This window comes from Peromyscus californicus, unplaced genomic scaffold (assembly GCF_007827085.1).
Source record: "Peromyscus californicus insignis strain IS unplaced genomic scaffold, ASM782708v3 Scaffold_16__1_contigs__length_79575227, whole genome shotgun sequence".
In the NCBI taxonomy this organism is placed as follows: domain Eukaryota; kingdom Metazoa; phylum Chordata; class Mammalia; order Rodentia; family Cricetidae; genus Peromyscus; species Peromyscus californicus.
In genome coordinates, this window is record NW_026294458.1 from 78885188 (window position 1) to 78905738 (window position 20551).

Here is a 20551-nt window from a genome sequence, read left to right on the forward strand (position 1 = left end):
AAGCCACGAGCCATGTGGCAAGGTATAGATTAATGGAAATGGATTAATTTAAGCTGTAAGAACAGTTAGCAAGAAGCCTGCCACGGCCATACAGTTTGTAACCAATATAAGTCTCTGTGTTTACTTGGTCGGGTCTGAGAGGCTGTGGGACTGACAGGTGAGAGAGATTTGTCATGACTGTGGGCCAGGCAGGAAAACTCTAGCTACAAATGGCATCCAACGTGGTGGCAAGAGTTTCTACCTAAAACCTGAAAAAAAAGATTCTAAAACGGAGCTAAAAACAGTTCCTAATTGTCTCTCTCAAATGAGCAGCAGCTGCCAGTTTGAGCTACTTGTGGGTTCCTAGTGTGTGCGCTCGACCTGCTGCCGTATGGCGGGAATAAGGCCTCTGCAAGTGGCACATTAAGCTGCATGGTGGATTTAGACTTTGCTAGCACAAAAAAAAAAAAAAAAAAAAAAAAAAGAGGTTTCTGGGCTACACGCTGCTTGGCTAAAAGCATAGACCCACGATAGCTCCCAGAGCTGGTGGTAAACCACTGCCATGTTGGGAAGCTGAGGTGGGCGGAGCCAGCAGCCACAGCTGCTGCAGTTTAATGCAATAGATTCACAATAAGACAGATTCAGCTGTAATAGTTTGCAATGTGTAAAATATACGTAGGCTTGAAAGAGACAAAAAAGGTGATATATACAGTTATAGAAACAAATACATAGTTTTAAAAAATAAAGTCTTTAAAGAGACAGTAAAATTAATATAAAAAATAAGCCACGTGAAGATGAATATTACACAGAGAATCTGGATTGTGTTGTCTTTGGGATTCTTAACTGCAGAAAAACATTTGATTGTAAAAGATGTTGAGTTAAACCAATATATATATTTTAAAGATATCTTGACTTCAAAATTTGGATGTAAGGATATGTTACTTTGGAAAGGAGACTCTGCTTTTGTTTCCACAGAAAGCAAGAGGCTATGGATTTGTTTCAGATTAAGATACATCAGGTTTGACCAGCCAAGACCCCCTGAAAGGTTTCCGATGACACCATGGCTCAGATGATCCAACATCCAGAACGGTTTGGAGGCAACTGGCTTAGACAATACAGCCTCATGGGCTATTCCATAATTCTAAAATTTTCTTTGTGTCCCCATAAGATACAGCGCCCCCCTCCAGCAGGAAGTAGTAAGAGAAGCTATGCCCAAATTCCCAAATTATATGTAATTTTACTTTGTTAAGGTTAAAACCTTCCTTTCTGAAAAAAAAAATGGGGGAAGTGCTGTGGGATGTTCTGTATGGCAAATGTGTTGCTGATTAGTTAATAAATAAAACACTGATTGGCCATTGGCTAGGCACAAAGTGTAGGCGGGACAAGGAGGAGAATTAAGCTGGGAAGTGGAAGGCTGAGTCAGAGAGACACTGCCAGCCGCCATGATGAGAAACAGCATGTGAAGATGCCGGTAAGCCACGAGCCATGTGGCAAGGTATAGATTAATGGAAATGGATTAATTTAAGCTGTAAGAACAGTTAGCAAGAAGCCTGCCACGGCCATACAGTTTTGTAACCAATATAAGTCTCTGTGTTTACTTGGTCGGGTCTGAGAGGCTGTGGGACTGACAGGTGAGAGAGATTTGTCCTGACTGTGGGCCAGGCAGGAAAACTCTAGCTACAGTTCATTGGCCTTCTCAACCTTTCCTGAGAATTGTGGGCAATAGGGAATGTGAAGCTTCCAGGAGATGTTGAGCTCCGATAGGAGCTCCATGACATTACCAACCCTCACCGGGTTGATGTCCTCAAAGTTGGTACAGAGGCTGAAATATCTGGAGGGCCCCTGTGAATGGACCTGTGAAATACTCAGGAGAGAGTGGTGGCCAAGGTGAGTGTGGCCCCAAAGCAGCTGAGGATATTGTGACCAAGCAGAGATGCAGAGCAAGCAGGTATGAACAGAAAAGAGTAGGAGAAAAATTGCACTGCAAGAATGCAGTGAAGTGTCAGGGTCTTAAGTGGGAAGGAAGGGATCCTGTCCACCTCCATGATAGAAATTGGTGAGGGAACTGTAGGACCTGGGTGAGATGTCAAAACAGAATAGTAGCTCCTGTGTCCAAAAGAAAGTTAATGGACTTACCCATTACCTGCAGCATCACCCTAGGCTCGGAGAGGGCAATGGGAGCCAGCAGGTCTGGGCTGTGTCAGTTCTCTGCCAGGCTTAGGCCAGAAGAGTCTCAGTTGCCAATATTGGTGAGGCTGGACCTCCATGCCATGGCATAGGGAATGAGCCTGCATGGGGCATTTAGATCTTCAGTGTCCAGGCTGTTGGCAGATAGGGCATGGCCTCCTGGGTGGCTGCTGGCTGCATTTCTGGTGGAGTTGACTTGGGCTGAGCTCTGGTGGGATGGAGCCTTGTGGCTGACTCCCTTGTCCCCCTTATGGGGGCCCTGGTAGCCTCAGGGCAGCCTCTAAGGCTTGGGCTTGGAGCATATTCTGTTGTAGCCTTGTCTGTCAGGATGACTCAGTTGTCTCTTTCGGAGCATTAAAAGTATTAAAAGCCACTTTCACCAATTCCTGTAGGGAGTTTGGGGACCCTCCTCAGCCTTTTTTAATTTTTGTAGTATCTGACACTGACCAAGAAACGAAATGGGTGGGAAGGCAAGAGTCTGGGGAGACTGAGTATGAGAAGAAACTGGGGAAGATTCGGGGATATTAGGTCAGTGTGTAAAAGGGAACCAAGATGTAGGTTGAGGCATTGGGGATGGGGGGAGCAGTAGGGGGAGGGGAGAACAGGAAGGAGGGTAAGGAGGAGAGATTTGGTCTTCGATTTGTGACCCCGGAAGAGAGGGTTGGGTAGGTAGAGTTTGGGGAAAGTGGGGGAGGGGTCAGTATTTCCACCAGTGAATGGAACATGTGGCCGCATAGGAGGGGGTTGGGCAGGTAGACTTCAGGGAAAGTGGGTGAGGGTGCAGTGTCCCTGGCAGCATGGTCAGAGTGGAATTTTTAGGATCCCAGTTCCCAGATAGGCAGGAATCTGGAGGCACCATAACCCTAGCAACAAGACCGGTGCTGTGAGACATTGGCCCCTGTAGGGCAGGAACGCAGAACCCAAAAACCGTGGATGTAGGGCAGTTCTGTCCAGTTGTATCAGACAGCCCCAATTTGAACAGATTTTGTAAAAGACCCGACAGGGGCATTTGGGGATCAGGCTTTGGATGGCAAGTGCCATTTCTTAAGTCTATGCTGGGGACCCAAAGCCTAGTACAGTGTGTCCACTGTGGTAAGTCTTGGGTCAAAAAATGGGGGGTGTGGGAAATTCCCTTCAACAGAATGTCTTCTGGAGAAGGGTCCCACAGAACAAAGGCAGTCCTCTGCACAAGAATGGGTCAGGTGGAGCAAAGGCAGCCCTTTGCTCTGGAATGGGTCAGGGGCCTGCTGCAGCCATGTCTTTAGCAGGACACCCCGAAAAAAAAAGTGGTCCTGGGCCTCCTAGACAATGACTTGGAAAGGAAACTTACCCAGCCAAGAGCCAGTCTTAGTCTGGCAGAGAGCAGGTATGGAAGAGAGGGGTGTTTTCCCCCAATGCGGCCTGGGCCAGTGGGGGGAAAATCAGCCCCCCACCTCGGTGGAACCACAATATGATAAGTTTTTTTGCACTCTGAAAGCCTCTCTACCAATGCAGCAATCCAAATCAGACCAAATTAGAAAAGGCCCAGTTTAATGGGTAATTTCCCCGGCCCTGCAGAGAGGAGATTGGGATGAGAGAATAGAAGAACCACTTGTCTGTTTTCTGGGATGCAGCTAACATACCCTGTGGGAGTGGTCTTGACCCTTTCTCCTGGAGGAGCTATGTTTGGCGGGCTTTGAAGGAGAGGGTTTAGGGAGAGAGTTGGGGGGTGGGGAGTTGAGGTGGACCTTCCACCAGAACAATCACCATGTAGTCTAGAGCCACAGAAACATTGTACACCAGGAACCATGCTTGATCCCACCTATAAAAGCCACCAGCATGGAGTAGGTGCTGGCCACAGACCCTGCTCTCAGCCTGGAAACAGAGGTCAAGACCCTGTGGCAGGGCTCTGCTCCTTAGTAAACACAAAGGGAGTCTGGTGTCTGTCCTGCCAGTTCCTAGGGCAGGCAGCTCAGGGGAAGGGCTGCAACAAGCAAGTCCCTGGGTTCTGAGGATCTCTCCTCCTCAGGGCCTTATTCCCTGAGCTGGGGGATGTTCTCTGCAGAGCAGGGCTCTGCTTTGAATACAGGGGAAAGATGCAGCAGGGCTCAGAGCCTGCCCACTTTCTCCATGAAGACCAGCACCTGTCACCCTCACCAGTCCTGTAGGAGCAGTGTGCCCAGCCCTTAGAACCTGCTGTTATAAGAGAGGGTGGCAGGGCTCCTCAGTGATTGCTGGGATGGTTTATCTCTGCCCCCTCCTGGTACAGCTGAATGGCCTAGTGAAAAGGGAAAGCTAGTGTAGTCTGTATTCAGATGACAGAAGGTCACACTGTTGGAGTAGAAGGTGCAGTGGAGAGCTGGTCTGGTCCTGAGGGAAAGCAGGCAGCCATCTGAGCTGGTGTCCACATGGCAGGTCCTGGTGGGTTGAGTCCAAAGTATGCAATTTCTAGAACTTAGGACCCAGCCCAGGGCCTCTGAAGGTGAGTTTCGTTTCTGAGCTCAGTTTGTGGGTGGGGGGAGGGGTAGTGGGTGACCATTTCCTTAAGTTTCAATTCTCCCCTGGAAAGGGAGGAGCCAGCACTGTTTAAATAAGTCAGAGCCATGCCAAGTGCACAGTCTGTCACTGAGCAGAGCACAGGAGTGGTGAGTACAGCACAGGACTCTGTGCAGGGCTAGGGGATGACTCTGGGTTCCTTGTAGACCCTGGCGGGCAATGTGGGACATTTCTCAGTGCTATTAAAATAGGAGCATCAGTGACAGCACAGGCAGGGCTACTGGACTAGACACCGTGGGTCCCACCCAGCTGCTGATTTCAGGAGACAGTCTGAAACAGCCCCACATTTCCAATACCTCTCTCCCAGGAGGGAGCAGGAGAGGGTGTGGTCCTGGGATCTCAGAGGTCTTGGGCTAAGGCCTAGATGAGAGGTGTCAAATCCCCTGCTACATGGGCCAGGAGCCCATGGGAAAACAGATGGAGGTCTCTTGTTAAGGGTAGGAGGAAGCCATGTGACCCAGGGACAGGCTTTGAAATGCAGACAGAAGATTCCTTTGGGGACCCTGCTGGAAGGGCTGACAGAGAATCTGTGTAGAGAAGTACATACCCAGGGTCTTCCCAGTCCCCAGACAGAGATGTCCTGGGTGGTCTGAAGACCTACCTCTGCTCAGAGTGCAGGGTGTCCCACAGACCTTCCATTTCAAAGGCTCCATTGCAGGGGGACATGGAGGGCAGGAACCTGGGAGGAGGAAGGGATCTCTGTGGACACTTTAACACCCAGACAGGCCTGGGAAGACTTCAGCTGTTATCATATCAGAGGTTTCCTGGATAGACAGGGTAGGGGGTAGATAGGGGTTTTGAGTGTGAAAGTCGATGAATCCTATTCCCATGCTGCTCCTGTTTCCAAATGGGCTCAGGATGTTTTTCCAACAGGACAGAAACCAAGGGGAACCCTGCTAATGGGATCTTTGTCTATAATAGATTTTAAGGCAAATGAGGGCCATTGGCAAATGCCCACTGCCTATCCTAGAGTGGAAGTGTAGCCAATCACACCAAGGACAGCACAAATGGGCATAGGTATGCCTGCATAGGAATGCTTAGAGCCCACCACACCTGGTTACTTGTGTGGACATGACTCTGAACTTCCAGTGAGGCAGGAGCCTGCATGAAATGTGATGGAGCTGCCCTGATGGTCTTGTGCAATGGGATCTGTAGTGTGAAAGAGTTAGGATGTGGGGAGACAGGAAGTAGGGTATCCTGCAGCTACCCTGCAAATTAGGGTTGATCTAGTGCTGGGAGCAGCTTTTGCTTGATTGGACCAAGATCGAGATGGGCAGATGAACTCACCTCAGATTGACTGTTTGCAGCTGGATGCCCAGGGTACTGAATGAAGAGAGAAGGGTGTGATCCTTGAGGTTGCTCTGCTCTTGAAATCCACCAAGTCTCAAAGGTGATCAGGAGAATTACACTTGCTTGTGATTTGCAGACAGAACATAGGGCTTATATACCAGAAAAGGAACAGACTCCCTGTATCCTGTTTTGACTGGTCACTAGGAGTCTTTGGTCATGGGACACAAGCCTGGGGACCAGTGATATCCCTTGATTGTGCAGTGAGACTACCCAAGAAAGCCATGGACCAAGAGTTGAAGGTCAATCTGAGAGTAAAGGGTATTCACTCTGGAGCCTGCGACCCTTTGTAATATGAGGTCTTTCCAAAGCAGGGGAAGGAGAGCTGTGTCTGAAGAATGTTCTAGATTAACAGCCTCCATGAGTACATTTAGAATTACTCCCCTTTCATGATCCCCTTCCACATCAGAAATAAACACCTGCCTCTACAAGGTGAGATGATGGGGTGATGTTGATGGGAATCATAGATTCCTGGGGTGTGTAGATAATGAATGGAAGTTGTAATACTGTTGTCTCTGGTGTGTGTAAATCTTAACCAAGGTCTGGATAATTAGTTTCCAGACCTTTCTAATTTATAATCTTCATTTCCAACAGAATACCCAACAGGAAGCAGAATTCAAAGATGGTTCTCAGTACAGAAGAAATCGAAAGCCCCACTTCAGTCGCCTCACCCAGTGACCCATTGCCCAATGGAGAGACTGACCTAAGAGAGAAAAAACAGGTATGACCCATGTCCATCTGAGGGCTGCTGCTTTATGTCACAGCCCCTGCAGATGGTGGCTTCCTTGACCTTCCTGGGGCAGGATGTTGATTCGGGTCTATTGTTCACTTTGCTTGGGCCAAGGTGAGACCAAAGAACCTCCTTGGTCCTTCATGGAATGCCATCTTGTTCTGGGAGAGATGGTATCATTAATGTCTGGCAGGGCCCTGGGAGGTTCGTGCTGTCCCCTGCCCATACCACGGCTTAGTCTTCAGCTACAGTTCAAGACTCACTGAGACACTATCTCCTGGGAGAAGCCACTTGGGATTTGTTTTCATAGAGCTGTAATCCAGTGTTGCTGGCAAACAAATGTACTCTCTGGAAGTAGGCCTGTCAGCCTGGTCTCAGCCTGACCCAGTCAACTGTCTGACCTTGGAGGGGTCTTCCTCTCTTAGCAGTGGGTTTTTCATCTCCACAGTGGGATCTTCAGCGTGGCTGTTGAGAGAAGTCAGAGCAGCTCTTTCTGGTACATAGAACTGTGTTCTCACTCCCTCTTTGAGACATTGGGCCACCTGGCTGCCTGTTTCAGGCTCTCTCCATTGTCTAAGTAAAGCTCAACACTTTTAAATTCAGTATTAACAACAGTGTCATAGGTCACAGGCAATGAGAAGGGCCACTGTCTCTCCATCTCTCTAAATCTCTGTTTGTATTTCTTTCTTGAAAGGATATAACCCTCAGAGTGAAGGCAGAAAGAACTCAACCAAGTGCATCAGTCAGCTCTCCATTGCTGTGACTAAGTTCCTGAAAGAATCAACTTAAAAGGAGGAAAGGTTATCTGGCTCACATCTTGAGAATTTACATCCCATGCCCACTATGTGCCATTGTTCTAGGTCTATGATGCATAGCATGATGGAACAAAGCTGGTGTCTAATGGCTGGGGAAAAGAAGAGGTAGAGAAAGGGCCAGGGTCCAAGTTCATTTCAAGGTCATGCTACCAATGATCTGTACCCTCCCAGAAGTCCCCAACTCTCCCAATCCCACCACATTCCAAGAACAGCTGGGGACCACACCTTTACCAGGAGGTCTTTGGAGCATGTATCAGAACTAAACTTATATACTCTCATACTCACATGCTTTGGGAGCAACTGGCCTTTTCTGTCCAAGGTGACAGGCTATCTATGGTCCCTCAGCACAATTTCTAGGCAAATAGGGACTGAGTTTATGGTTTGGGTACTTTAGGCCCACAGTAGCAGCATAGCCTCCTCTGTACCCTCAGGTATGAGAACAGACCTAGGGCTGGAGACATCTGATCCAACAGGCACAGGTGTGCTCTGTCGGAGAAGCAGGTGAGACTCTTTCACCTCTTAGGAGTACAGTTGTCAGCAACAAAACCCCAGAGGACCTGATGCTGGAGTGCTGGGATCAAGGCCTGCGTATAGAGTGCTATTGCAAAAATCCTTTCCCTGGGGGAAACAGCATATATGCCCCTCCTTCTAAGGTCCCAAGGACAAATCAAGGAGCAATTCCACCAACATTCACTAGGGAACCAATGAGTTTATTAGGTTTCCTTGCAGAGCAAAGGGGAAGAGGTTACAGCAGGAATGTGGGTGGCCTTAAAGCAACCTCACTGGAAGGTCTGCATCCAGCAGGGACAATGGCTCCCCCAAGGCTGTGTAGAGGTCCCTTCCTGTCCCTACTTCTAGCTCTCGCATAGACCCAAGGCCGTGTGCAATTAGAACAGAATTACACACAACTGGGAAGAATGTCTGGGTACTCATGGGGATCCCATGATCCTCTCCATCTTCCTCCTGTGAGGAAGATCAACAGAAGATCTACAAAGCCTCAAAGGAAATGGCTATGCGTCTGTGTAGAAAGCTTTAGCTTAGGCAACAGCACAAGGAGCAGCTTGGCGAGAGGTAGGCAAATGATACTGAAAAGCAGGACTATGGTTGCCAAGAGCCTGCGGCAGAGGGACCTGCTGGCGCGAAGAGTGATGAGAGAGAGGTGAGGTGTGGGTGGAGTGTCCTGGTCCTGGCAGAAGTTGTTTCCTTCATGGGAGCTGGGGGTGAGGAGCCAGTGCCTTAGCTTATTGCTCTTTCTATTTTATCAACTGTTGTCAATGGATGATACAAGAGCACAAAAACAGAATGTTGTCAGGACTCAGACTCACTGCTGGGCACCATAGGCATAGTGAGGTCTCAGACCCAGCCTTCCAGCAGCTGTCCTGGGTGTGCCCAGTGGGGTCAGACCACATCTGGTGAGGGAGTCTGTGTCAGTGTGGTCTGTGTTAGGCTGAACCCTAGTGTTAATCTTTTGTCAGATATGTACTTTGCAAACATTTGCTACCTGGCTGACGCTTTTTTCCTTTTTGGGAGACCAGGTTTTCAGCTCTGATGACTTTATGAATTCTTGTCTGGATTGTGCCTTTTGGGTCATCTCTAATAAACCAGAACCTAACTCACATTTGTAGATTTTTGCTGTTGCTGTTTTCAAGAATACATTTTTTGTCTTTTCCATCTAGGTCTATGATGGATCAAGAGTTCATTTTTATGATGTGAGGTAGCGATGCAGGTCTTTTCATTTAAATGTAGACAGTAAAATGTCCCAATATGGCTTGGTGAAAAGCCGTCTTTTCCCAGACATTGCCTTTGTATCTTGTCATCAGTTCCATGTGGTAACTTTCACGGTTGTATGTTGTGTTCTACTATTGCCCTGTTCCATTCTGTGAGAACACCCTCTCGGCTACAATTTTATCACTATTTCAGGACAAGAGGCTTCCACTCTCCTAGTTTGTAGCTCTGTTTTAGAGCCATTTTGCCTGTTGGAGGAGAATTTAAACCATTTATATTTAAGATCTTGATGTTAGATGAGAACACCTGTTGCTATTTGTTCTTTATGTGAAACATTTTTCCTTCCTTCCCTTTTCCTTACATTCTTCCACATTTAGGATTAAACATCTATATTTTAGGAGTGTATATCGTATACTCTGGTAGCTGTTTCACTTTGTTAGTGTCTGTAGTGCTCACCCTTAATAAACGCAATAAGTCTATCCATGAGGGACAGAATAACAACTTCCTATGTGGTGTAAGAACCTTTCTGTGCTATTGGCCTCCATCCTGTCTGTCATGGTCTTCCTACCCATTAATCAGAAACCCCCACAATGCATTGCCCCTGTTTGTGCTCAGGTATCACTTAAGGATGGTGAAGTCATAAGAAATCTGTACCCGTCACCACTTGTGTTGTCAGAACCATGACATGGATTTAGGATTCCTCTCCTCTCACTTTCCTTCTGTGCTCAGAACGCCTTTTACAGTTCCTGCAGTGTGGATATGCTGGGGATAATTTGCTAAGGTTTCCTATCTTGAAAGTCTGGGTTTTGCCATAATTTTCTGTTTCTATTCATAATAAGCATCTCCTTGTTTTCATGAGAACAGCACCGGGGAGTTTCAGAGTAGGACACAGGCTATCTGACTCCTAAACTGTCACATTTCAACCAGGGCTAACTCAACTCTCCAGGGTGATCTTAACTCTCCAAGTCTTAGTTTTTCACTTAAATTATGGGATGTAGTGATAAAGGGCACTTGTGTAATTTCTTTACTGTAGGGATGGGAAAGATATGTGCAAAGTGTTCAGTGACCTATCCAACACTTACCACTAAGCCAAACTCTCATCTCCCTTTCTAATGGAGTTGTAATTTAATTAACAGTTTTTAAGAATACTTAACACTTCCAGCATCAATTGGACCAATGGGTGAGTAATTGTTCTCCCAGCTGGACAGGCCAGTCTCTAATCCCTAGACCCCAAGGCACACCCCATGCCCCTCCACCCCCACCTATCACAGTCCCAGTAGCAGGCCAGCAGGCAAGGCTCCTGCAGGCAGGCCTTTCCACCACTCCCAACATTGGACCCTGTAATCTACAAGTCTCACTCCACCCCCCAAACCCACCCAACCACCATGACCTATGGGGCTCCCTGAGACACAGACACTGTCTGCAATGATTGGACCAAGAGCAGCTCCCTGAGACAAGGATACTGCCATGTATCAATTACATGAAGAGTGGCCCCCAGAGGCAGAGGCATCACCTGCACCAATAGGACGAAGAGCAGCCCATGGAGGAACACGAACCGCCTGCACTGACTGGAGGAAAAGATGAGTAGACTCCATTGCACGCATATATTCAACAACATAAAGAGCAGTACGGCACCACCAGAACAGCAGTTCTACAACAGGAAGACCTGAACATCCCAACATAAAAGAAGCAGAAGAAAATGACCTTAAAAATGACTTTATGAGGATGATAGAGGTCTTTAAAGAGGAAATGAAAAATTCTCTTAAAGAAATTTAGAAAAAGTCAAACAAAAATTGGAAGAAATTAATAAATCCCTTAAAGAAAGCTGAGGAACCAAGAAAATGGAATAAAACATGTGAAGGAAACAGTTCAAGACTTGTAAATTGAAATAGAGGCAGCAAAGAAAACACAAACAGAGGGAATTCTGGAAGTGGAAAATCCGGATAAATGACCAGGAACTACAGATGCAAGTATAACCAACAGATGTAAGAGATGGAAGAGAGAATCTCTGGCTTTGAGGATATGATAGAGGACATAGATTCATCTTTCAAAGAAAATATTAAAGCCAACAAAGAAGTCTAGGAAATATGAGACACCATGAAAAGACCAAAACTAAGAATAATAGGGATAGAAGAAGAAGAATACCAGCTCAAATGCACAGGAAATACATTAAACAAAATCATAGAAGAAAACGCTCCAAACCTAAAGAAGGAAATGCCTATGAAGATACAAGAAGCTTACAGAACACCAAATAGACTAGACCCCTCCAAAAAATTCACTTTACCACATAATAATCAAACCACTAAACATACAGGATAAAGAAAGCATATTAAGAGCTGCAAAGAAAAAGGGCCAAGTAACATATAAAGGCTGACCCATCAGAATAACATCCAACTTCTCAATGGAGACTCTGAAAGCCAGAAGGTCGTGGACAGACAGTATGCAGACACTAAGAGACCTTGGATACCAGACCAGACTACTATACTCAGGAAAACTTTCAATCACCATAGACCTTGGATACCAGACCAGATTACTATACACAGGAAAACTTTCAATCACCATAGATAGAGTAAACAAGATATTTTATGACAAAACCAGATTTAAACAATACCTATCCACAAATCTAGCCCTACAGAAATCACTAGAAGGAAAACTCCAACCTAAGGAATTTAGAGACACCCATTAAAAACACAGGCAATAAACAATTCTGCACCAGCAACTCCCAAGGAAGAGAAACATACACACACACTACCACTGAAAAATAACAGGAATTAACAATCACTAGCCATTAATTTCCCTTAATATCAATGGACTCAATTTGCTTCTAAAAAGGCATAAGCTAAAAGAATGGATATAAAAACAGGATCCATCCTTCTGCTACATATAAGAAATATACCTCAACTTCAAAGACAGATACTACCTAAAATTAAAAAGTTGGGAAAAGACTTTCCAATCAAAAGGACTTAAGAAACAAGCTGGTGTAGCTATCCTAATATCTAACAAAATTGACATAAAGCTAAAATTAATCAAAAGAGATGGAGAAGGGCATTACATATTTATCACAGGAAAAATCCATCAAAATGAAGTCTCATTTCTGAACATTTATTCCCCAAATACAAGGGTACCCACATATATAAAAGAAACATTACTAAAGTTTAAATCACACATCAAACCCCACACACAAATAGAGGGAGACTTTAACACCCCATTCTTACCAATGGACAGGTCTTCCAGACAGAAACTTGACAGAGAAGTAAGGGAACTAACAGATGTTATGACTCAAATGAGCTTAACAGACATTTACAAAACATTCCATCCAAACACAAAACAATATACCTTCTTCTCAGCACTACATGGAACCTTCTCTAAAACTGACCACACACTGGGTCACAAAGCAAATCTCAACAGATTAAAAAAAAATTAAAAAAACCCTGTATATTATCAGATCACCATGGTTTAAAGTTAGAATTCAACAACAACACAAATTACAGAAAGCCTGCGAACTCATGGAAACTGAATAATGCTTGACTGAATCACCACTGGATCAAGGAAGAAATAAAGAAACAAATTAAAGATTTCCTAGATTTCAATAAAAATGAAAGTACAACATACCTAAACTTATGGGACACCATGTATGCAGTACTAAGAGGAAAATTCATAGCACTAAATGCCTACATAAAAAAGTTGGAGAAATCTCACACTAGCAATTTAACAGCACACCTGAAAACCCTAGAACAAAAAGAAGCAAACTCACCTAGGAGGAATAGACACCAGGAAATAATCAAATTGAGGACTGAAATCAATAAAATAGAAACAAAGAGAACAATACAAAGAACCAATGAAACAAAGAGTTGGTTCTTTGAGAAAATCAACAAGATAGACAAACCCTTATCAAACTAACAAAAAGGTAGAGAGAGAATACCCAAACAACAAAATCAGAAACAAAAAGGGGGACATAACAACAGACAATGAGGAAATCCAGAGAATCATCAGGTCATACTTCAAAAACTCACAAAATTGGAAAAATCTAAAAGAAACGGACAACTTTCTGGATAGGTATGGCATACTCAAATTAAGACAAGACCAGATAAACAATTGAAATAAACCTATAACCCATAAGGAAATAGAAACAGTCATTAAAAGTCTCCCAACCAAAAAAAGCCCAGAGTCAGATGGTTTCAGTGCAGAATTCTACCAGAATTTCAAAGAAGAGCTAATACCAATACTCTTCAAATTGTTCCACACAATAGAAACAGAAGGAACATTGCCAAACTCCTATTATGAGGCTACAGTTACCATGATACTCAAACCACACAAAGATCAATAAAGAAAGAGAATTACAGACCAATCTCCCTCATGAACATTAATGCAAAAATACTCAATAAAATACTGGCAAACTGAATCCAAGAACATATCCAAAAAAAAAAAAATCATCCAACATGATCAAGTAGGTTTCATCCCAGAAGTGCAGAGATAGTTCAACATACATAGAAAATCTGTCAATGTAATCTACCATATAAAGAAACATAAAGAAAAAAATCCACATGATCATCTCATTAGATGCTGAAAATGCCTTTGACAAAATCCAACACCCCTTCATGATAAAGGTTCTAGAGAAATCAGGAATACAAGAAACATACCTAAACATAATAAAGGCAATTTACACCAAGCCAACAGCCTACATCAAATTAAATGGAAAGAAACTCAAAGTGATTCCACTAAAATTGAACAAGACAAGGCTGTCTACTCTCTCCATATCTATTAAATATAGTACTTGAAGTTCTAGCTAGAGCAGTAAGACAACAAAAGGAGATCAAAGGGATACAAATTGGAAAGGAAGAAGTCAAACTTTCGCCATTTGCAGACAATATGATAGTATACATAAGTGACCCCCAAAAATGCTACCATGGAACTCCTACAACTGATACACACCTTAAGTAATGTGGCAGGATACAAGATTAACTCAAAAACATCAGTAGCTCTCCTATATACAAATGATAAATGGGCCAAGAAAGAAATCAGAGAAACATCATCCTTTATAACAGCCACAAATAACATAAAATACCTTGGGGTAACTCTAACCAAACAAATGAAAGACCTGTATGACAAAAACTTTAAGTCTTTGAAGAAAGAAATTGAAAAACATATCAGAAAATGGAAAGATTGCCCATGCTCATGGATAGGTAGGATCAACATAATAAAAATGACAATCTTAACAAAAGCAATCTACAGATTCAATGCAATCACCATCAAAATCCCAACACAATTCTTCACAGAACTCAAAAGAACAATACTCAACTTTATATGGAAAAATAAAAAACCCAGGATAGTTAAAACAATCCTATACAATAAAGTAACTTCTGGAGACATCACCCATCCCTGACCTCAAGCTCTGCTATAGAGCTATAGTACTAAACATGGCTTGGTATTGGCATGAAAACAGACATGTGGACCAATGGAATCAAATTAGAGACCCTGATATTAATCCACACACCTGTGAACACCTGATTTTTGACAAAGAAGCCCAAACTGTCCAACAAAACAAAGAAAGCATCTTCAACAAATGGTGCTGGCATAACTGGATATCAACATGTAGAAGATTGCAAATAGAGCCATATCTATTGCCATGCACAAAACTTAAGTCCAAGTGGATCAAAGATCTCAACATAAATTCAGTTACAATAACCTGATAGAATAATAGAAAGTAGGAAGTAGCCTTGAACACGCTGGCACAGGAGACCACTTCTTACATTTAACACCAATAGCACACACACTAAGAGCAACAATCAATAAATGGGGCCTCCCAAAACTGAAAAGCTTTTCTAATGCAAAGAACACAGTAAATAAGACAAAACATAAGCCTACAGATGGGAAAAGATCTTCACCAACCCCACATCTGACTAAGGGCTGATCTTCAAAATATAAATAGATCTCAAGAAGCTAGACATCAAAATACCAAACAATACAGTTGGGTAGTGAGAAGAGGGATGGGAGGGAGAACAGTTATTGGTATGTAAAATGAATAAAAAAAATTTAAAAAATAACATAAAATAAAAATATGTAAGTAAATAAATAAACAAATCTCCCTGCTTCTTGCAGCTTGGGAGGTAAAGGCCACATTGCTGGCCAAAGATATACTAATTCCCAGGCATCCAGTGTTCACTGCCAGTTCTCCATGGGGAGGTAGTTTCAAACTTGCCCTCATTTCAAAAAGATATTTTTCCTAGGGATAGAAGTCTAGGTTCATGGCATTTTTTTCAACAATGTAAACACTTTTCAAAATGGAGATGTGCCAGGCAGTGGTGGCGCACGCCTTTAATCCCAGCACTCGGGAGGCAGAGGCAGGCGGATCTCTGTGAGTTCGAGGTCAGCCTGGACTACCAAGTGAGTTCCAGGAAAGGCACAAAGCTACACACAGAAACCCTGTCTCTAAAAACCAAAAAAAAAAAAAAAAAAAATCAAAATGGAGATGTAACCCAATTGTCAAGATGTTTTGTCAAGTGCCACCCCACTGTCTGCATACTTCCATTCTTTCTCATAAGAAATTGGCTGTCAAGCTTCTGTTTGTCCCTCTGTGTGCAACGTGTCATATTCTGACTACTTCTAATGCCTCCTGTTTATAACTAGTTTTGAATCATTTGATTCAAATGGGCCTTGATGTTATTTCTTTTGTGTATCCTGCACCTGAAGTTTGTTGACTGTCATCAACCTTTGGGTTATGGTGTCATTAAGGAGGCAGTAAGATGGTAGAGGCAGTAAGTAGAAAGGGGAAAATGGCCCAGGGTGACAACTGCAAGCTGCCCACACATGTCATAGTGAAAATAGGCTGTGGTTAAAAGGATTAAAGGATGGTGTATAAAGACTGTGGAAGATGCGTGGGAGGGCTTGGAGTTAGCTATGAGATAAGCATGTGAAACAGATAGGAGAAGGAGCAGGGCTCCAGTGACACAGGCCAGCAGGCTCACAGGAAGCCCTTGAGGACATATATATGTAGGGCATGACTGACCTTCTTGTATTCTGGCTTCTAAAGAGGCCAACTGTAGCACAGTAAATTGTACATCAGCATAGCTTGTAACAAGAAGTTTGCACTTGGGAGACCATCTCTGACCACCCCACAGAAAAGTCAAATATGAGGTGACCAAGAAAGACTGCAGTAACATCTTGATGGCAGTGATAGAGTTCTCTGCTGTGGTAAAGTTACAAGCTGACTAATGTCAGAAGAAAGAGATGTCAGTATAATAAACACAACTATAACACCTGCAAGGTGTGTGTGTGTGTGTGTGTGTGTGTGTGTGTGTGTGTGTGTGTGTGTGTGTCTCAGAGGCTGGTAATAAAACTGGAAGAAAACCAATAGCTAGGGGATTGTCAGGATCAAAGCTGGAGTCAGAAATGGATAGAATGGGGCTTCAACTACTTCTAACTAGGCAGGCAGAGCATGCACAGTGCACGATCATCTCCCTGGCTGGGCCAGAGGACATGCATAGAGTGTTTGGCCTGCCATTGGCTCAGCTCATTAAGTCCAGAGAATTAGTGTTCACTCTCCACAGAGATTACTTCAGCCTTTGCCCAGTTTTTGCCATGGCCCTATAAAAACTGTGAACAAGGGAAATTGAACGGCTTTACTTCCTCCTTGAAAACCCATGTCACTTCTCTTCTCTGGCAACAGTGAACCTGAGGTCACTTTTGCAGATCCAGCTCTGATAATCAGGAGTATGTTGTATCCAGGAGTATGTGGGATCTTAGGTTCATGGGCCATGCACAACAACATGGATTCTGTCTTTTTCATCATCAGTACAGAAGAATCAATGTTTTTTATTTCCTCAAATATATTTTTGCCCATTTCTCACTCTTGGGGATTCTAACATGGACCTAATCCTTGAATCAATAGTCTTTGCAGGAGCAGTTCCATGGAGCATAAACTCAGTCTTGCTTTACCCTCATCTAGGAGCCTATCAACAACCTCTGCAGGCAGTATGAGGAGAAGGTGCGGCCCTGCATTGACCTCATCGACTCCCTGCGGGCCCTGGGTGTGGAGCAGGACCTGGCCCTGCCTGCCATTGCAGTCATTGGGGACCAGAGCTCAGGGAAGAGCTCTGTGCTGGAAGCACTGTCAGGAGTGGCCCTCCCCAGAGGCAGTGGTGAGAGCTCATGCTTATTGCCTTGCTAGGCTGTGGACCTGGGGCTCATAGATAGAAACAGATCCCTTCCAGTTTGGACACACAGCAGAATGAAGGTCAAGGTGGTCTTCGTCCTTGACTGTGGGCAGCCTTTCCCCTGAGCAGCCCTGCAGGTTCTTCCTCCTCTCACAAGGGTACCAGTCTCAGTGGTTAGGGCTCCACCCATGCAGCTTCTCAAGCCTTCCTTCAGCCTAAGTTACCTCCTTTCAGGCTCTGTATCCAACAGTCACTGTAGGTGTTGGAGCTGAGCCTATGTGCTGGGGGTGGGGACAGCTTTAGTTCATTGCACTGTCCCATTGTCCATTTCAAGACTCACTTGAAACCTGCAGGTTGCAGAAACTGTCACTAAGTAGGTCAGGTACCAGCCCCTTCCATTAAGGTGACCATTCCTTTTGGAGAAGAGACTGGTGTCCAGGTTAGTGCTGCTGCTCAAACTTCATGTCTGGGGTGGTCATTGAGAGATCATAGCCAGCTTGGTCCAAGGACCCAGGTAAAATACCTTGGATAGGCAGGAATTGGAAGGAGATCATATCAGGGGGCATGAGGAAGTGGCCTGAGGGATGGTGACCAGGATGCATGGGGGCTGGTGGGAGATGTCTGGTACATTAAAGGTTCCACCAGGGTCCCCACAGAGCTGAGGGTGCCACACTAGGAGGAAGCAGCCTGAAGTGGTTGGTGGCTTTTACCCCAAATGCATAAACATGACCTTGGTTTCTATTCCAAGAATACAGGCCTGAGGTGACACTAGACTGGCAACATTAGAGTGAGGCCAGATTTTCCATTCCCAGATGGAAAATCTCTGCAGATGAGTATGTGGAAGTGTGTTAATCTAAGGCTGGATTCTGGGCTGTGCTCACCAGAGCACTGGGCTAACATGGACCTCATCTCCTAGGCATCATAACCAGATTCCCTGTGGTGCTGAAATTGAAGAAGCTGGAGCAGGGAGAGGAATGGAGAGGCAAGGTCACCTATGATGGCATTGAAGTGGAACTCTCTGATCCCTCACAGGTGGAAGATGCCATCAACAAAGGTTGGTGCCCTGTTGTCCCTTATCCTCTGACTGCCTGTCAACACTGCCTGGAGTCAGAGGAGAAGTGTTGAGTTATTGTGTCAGAACCTTGTTCCATCACAGAAAATGAAACCCTTTCAAACCTGCTGCCACCCAGGACCCCAGGACACAAGAGGCTTTGCATTCCTTTGGGTGGCTCTGGCACAGTACCTGGCAGAATGCCTTACAAAAGGACATATTTCTCTCCTGGATTCAGAGGATTTTTGTCTATGGTCAGCTTTTCCTATGATCCTGGAAGGAACATTTTTGTGACAGGAACAAGTGGTAACAGAGAGGAAGCAGAGTGCCACAGAAAATGACCAGAAATAAGACATATAGACCTGCCCCCAAGTGACCTATTTCCTCTAACCTGCTTCTACCTTCCTAAGTGTCTTGCTCAAAATACGACCAGTTGGGGACCAACCCAACTTTTCTATACAGGAACCCCTTGGGTCACTGCATAGCCAAGGCATGCTTTCCCAGAGTTCCCTGGAATGAGATCCCCTCCATCTGTCCTCTAGTCTCCCTGTCCCATCCCACCAAGTTTGATCTCTCTTACTTTTTCCTCTTCTTCAGGTCAGAACTTCATAGCTGGGTTAAAGTTGGAGATCAGTGATAAGCTCATTAGCCTATATGTCAGCTCCCCTAATGTCCCAGACCTGACCTTGATTGATCTGCCTGGAATCAGCAGGATGGATGTGGGCAATCAATCTGCAGACATTGGACAGCAGGTAAGACTCTAGACTTCACTCTGAGCTACACTGGGATGCAAGGGGTACTGAAGTATGACCAGGGCTATGTCTAAGAGGGACCTTGAGGAGGTGGGAGTGAGACTGGATGGCCAGGATTTACTACAGAGGGTTGCAGTCCATGGAAGACATGGCCTGAAGCAAGTGGGAGGTCACAACCATATCACTCTCGATCCTGTTTTCATAACTAGGAGTCACCATTTCATTTCTTACAGATCAAGAGACTCATCAAGACATACATCCAAAACCAGGAGACCATCAACCTGGTGGTGGTCCCCTGTAATGTGGACTTCGCCACCACGGAGGCACTGAGCATGGCTCAAGAGGTGGACCCTGAAGGGGACAGAACCATAGGTAGGAGAGTGGGAGGTAACCGTGGTGTGTGTTTGCCAGTGGGGACACATCCCGTGGATCCAGATGGACAAAGCTCAGTTCACACCCAGGATCCCACTGAGGTGGGAAGAAGTGACACCTTCATCTCATCTCCCTGGTAGGAAAGGCATGAGGAGTCATAGTTGGGCAAGCATGGGGAGGAAATCATATTTGCTGACATGAGACTCACTGTCATAGGAGCCATGGTAAGGTCCACAGTGTGTGAGGATGAACAATTGTTGTCTCTCTGGGTGGTGGCCATGGAGAGGTGCTAGGAAGGAGCCTGTGGCTCATCGAAGGACTTTTGTTCTTTTCACAAGGCCACCTACACATGTCTCTGTGGGCGGGCTTCTACCCTGCATGGTTTCTGTGGGCTTCATCTAAGGATGGGATCCTGGTGGTCAGTGAGAGCTATGCTTCCTGCTGTCTTGGGGCAGTGTTTGTCCTCTGATTTCAGTGTCTGTCCTGCAGGGATCTTGACCAAGCCTGATCTGGTGGACAGAGGTACTGAAGACAAGGTTGTTGATGTGGTGCGGAACCTGGTGTACCACCTGAAGAAGGGCTACATGATAGTCAAGTGCAGGGATCAGCAGGACATCCAGGAACAGATGACACTGAGTGAGGCCCTTGAGAAGGAGCAAGCCTTCTTCAAGGAGCACCCTCACTTCAGGTACCTCTGCCATACTGTGCTCTGCAGTGAAAATTGCTTGTCAAGAACATACCTGACATGAGTTGTGTGTATGCAACAGCCTGAGGATGATTGCACCTTTGGAATGACTGTAAAACGTTCCTAAAGGAAAGCAAATGCACAACGTAGTCCTTAAAGAGTAATAAGTACTAAATAAAGAGGAGGGGACTTGCCAAAGTACCACAATCAAGTGGTGTAG

General features: G+C 45.0%; 1 protein-coding gene across 1 annotated transcript in view; it reads left to right on the forward strand.

Moving 5' to 3' along the window:
• The first annotated feature begins 6657 nt into the window (after window positions 1-6657).
• LOC128112303 (interferon-induced GTP-binding protein Mx2-like) overlaps window positions 6658-20551 on the forward strand; it is a 37832-nt gene continuing 23938 nt past the window's right edge. Inside the window, exons 1-6 of the mRNA XM_052741343.1 lie at window positions 6658-6769; window positions 17264-17456; window positions 18388-18525; window positions 19120-19274; window positions 19508-19646; window positions 20136-20334. Of these exons, the coding sequence (XP_052597303.1) occupies window positions 6671-6769; window positions 17264-17456; window positions 18388-18525; window positions 19120-19274; window positions 19508-19646; window positions 20136-20334 (923 nt within the window). The 5' untranslated portion in view covers window positions 6658-6670. The remainder of the gene's footprint in view (window positions 6770-17263; window positions 17457-18387; window positions 18526-19119; window positions 19275-19507; window positions 19647-20135; window positions 20335-20551) is intronic.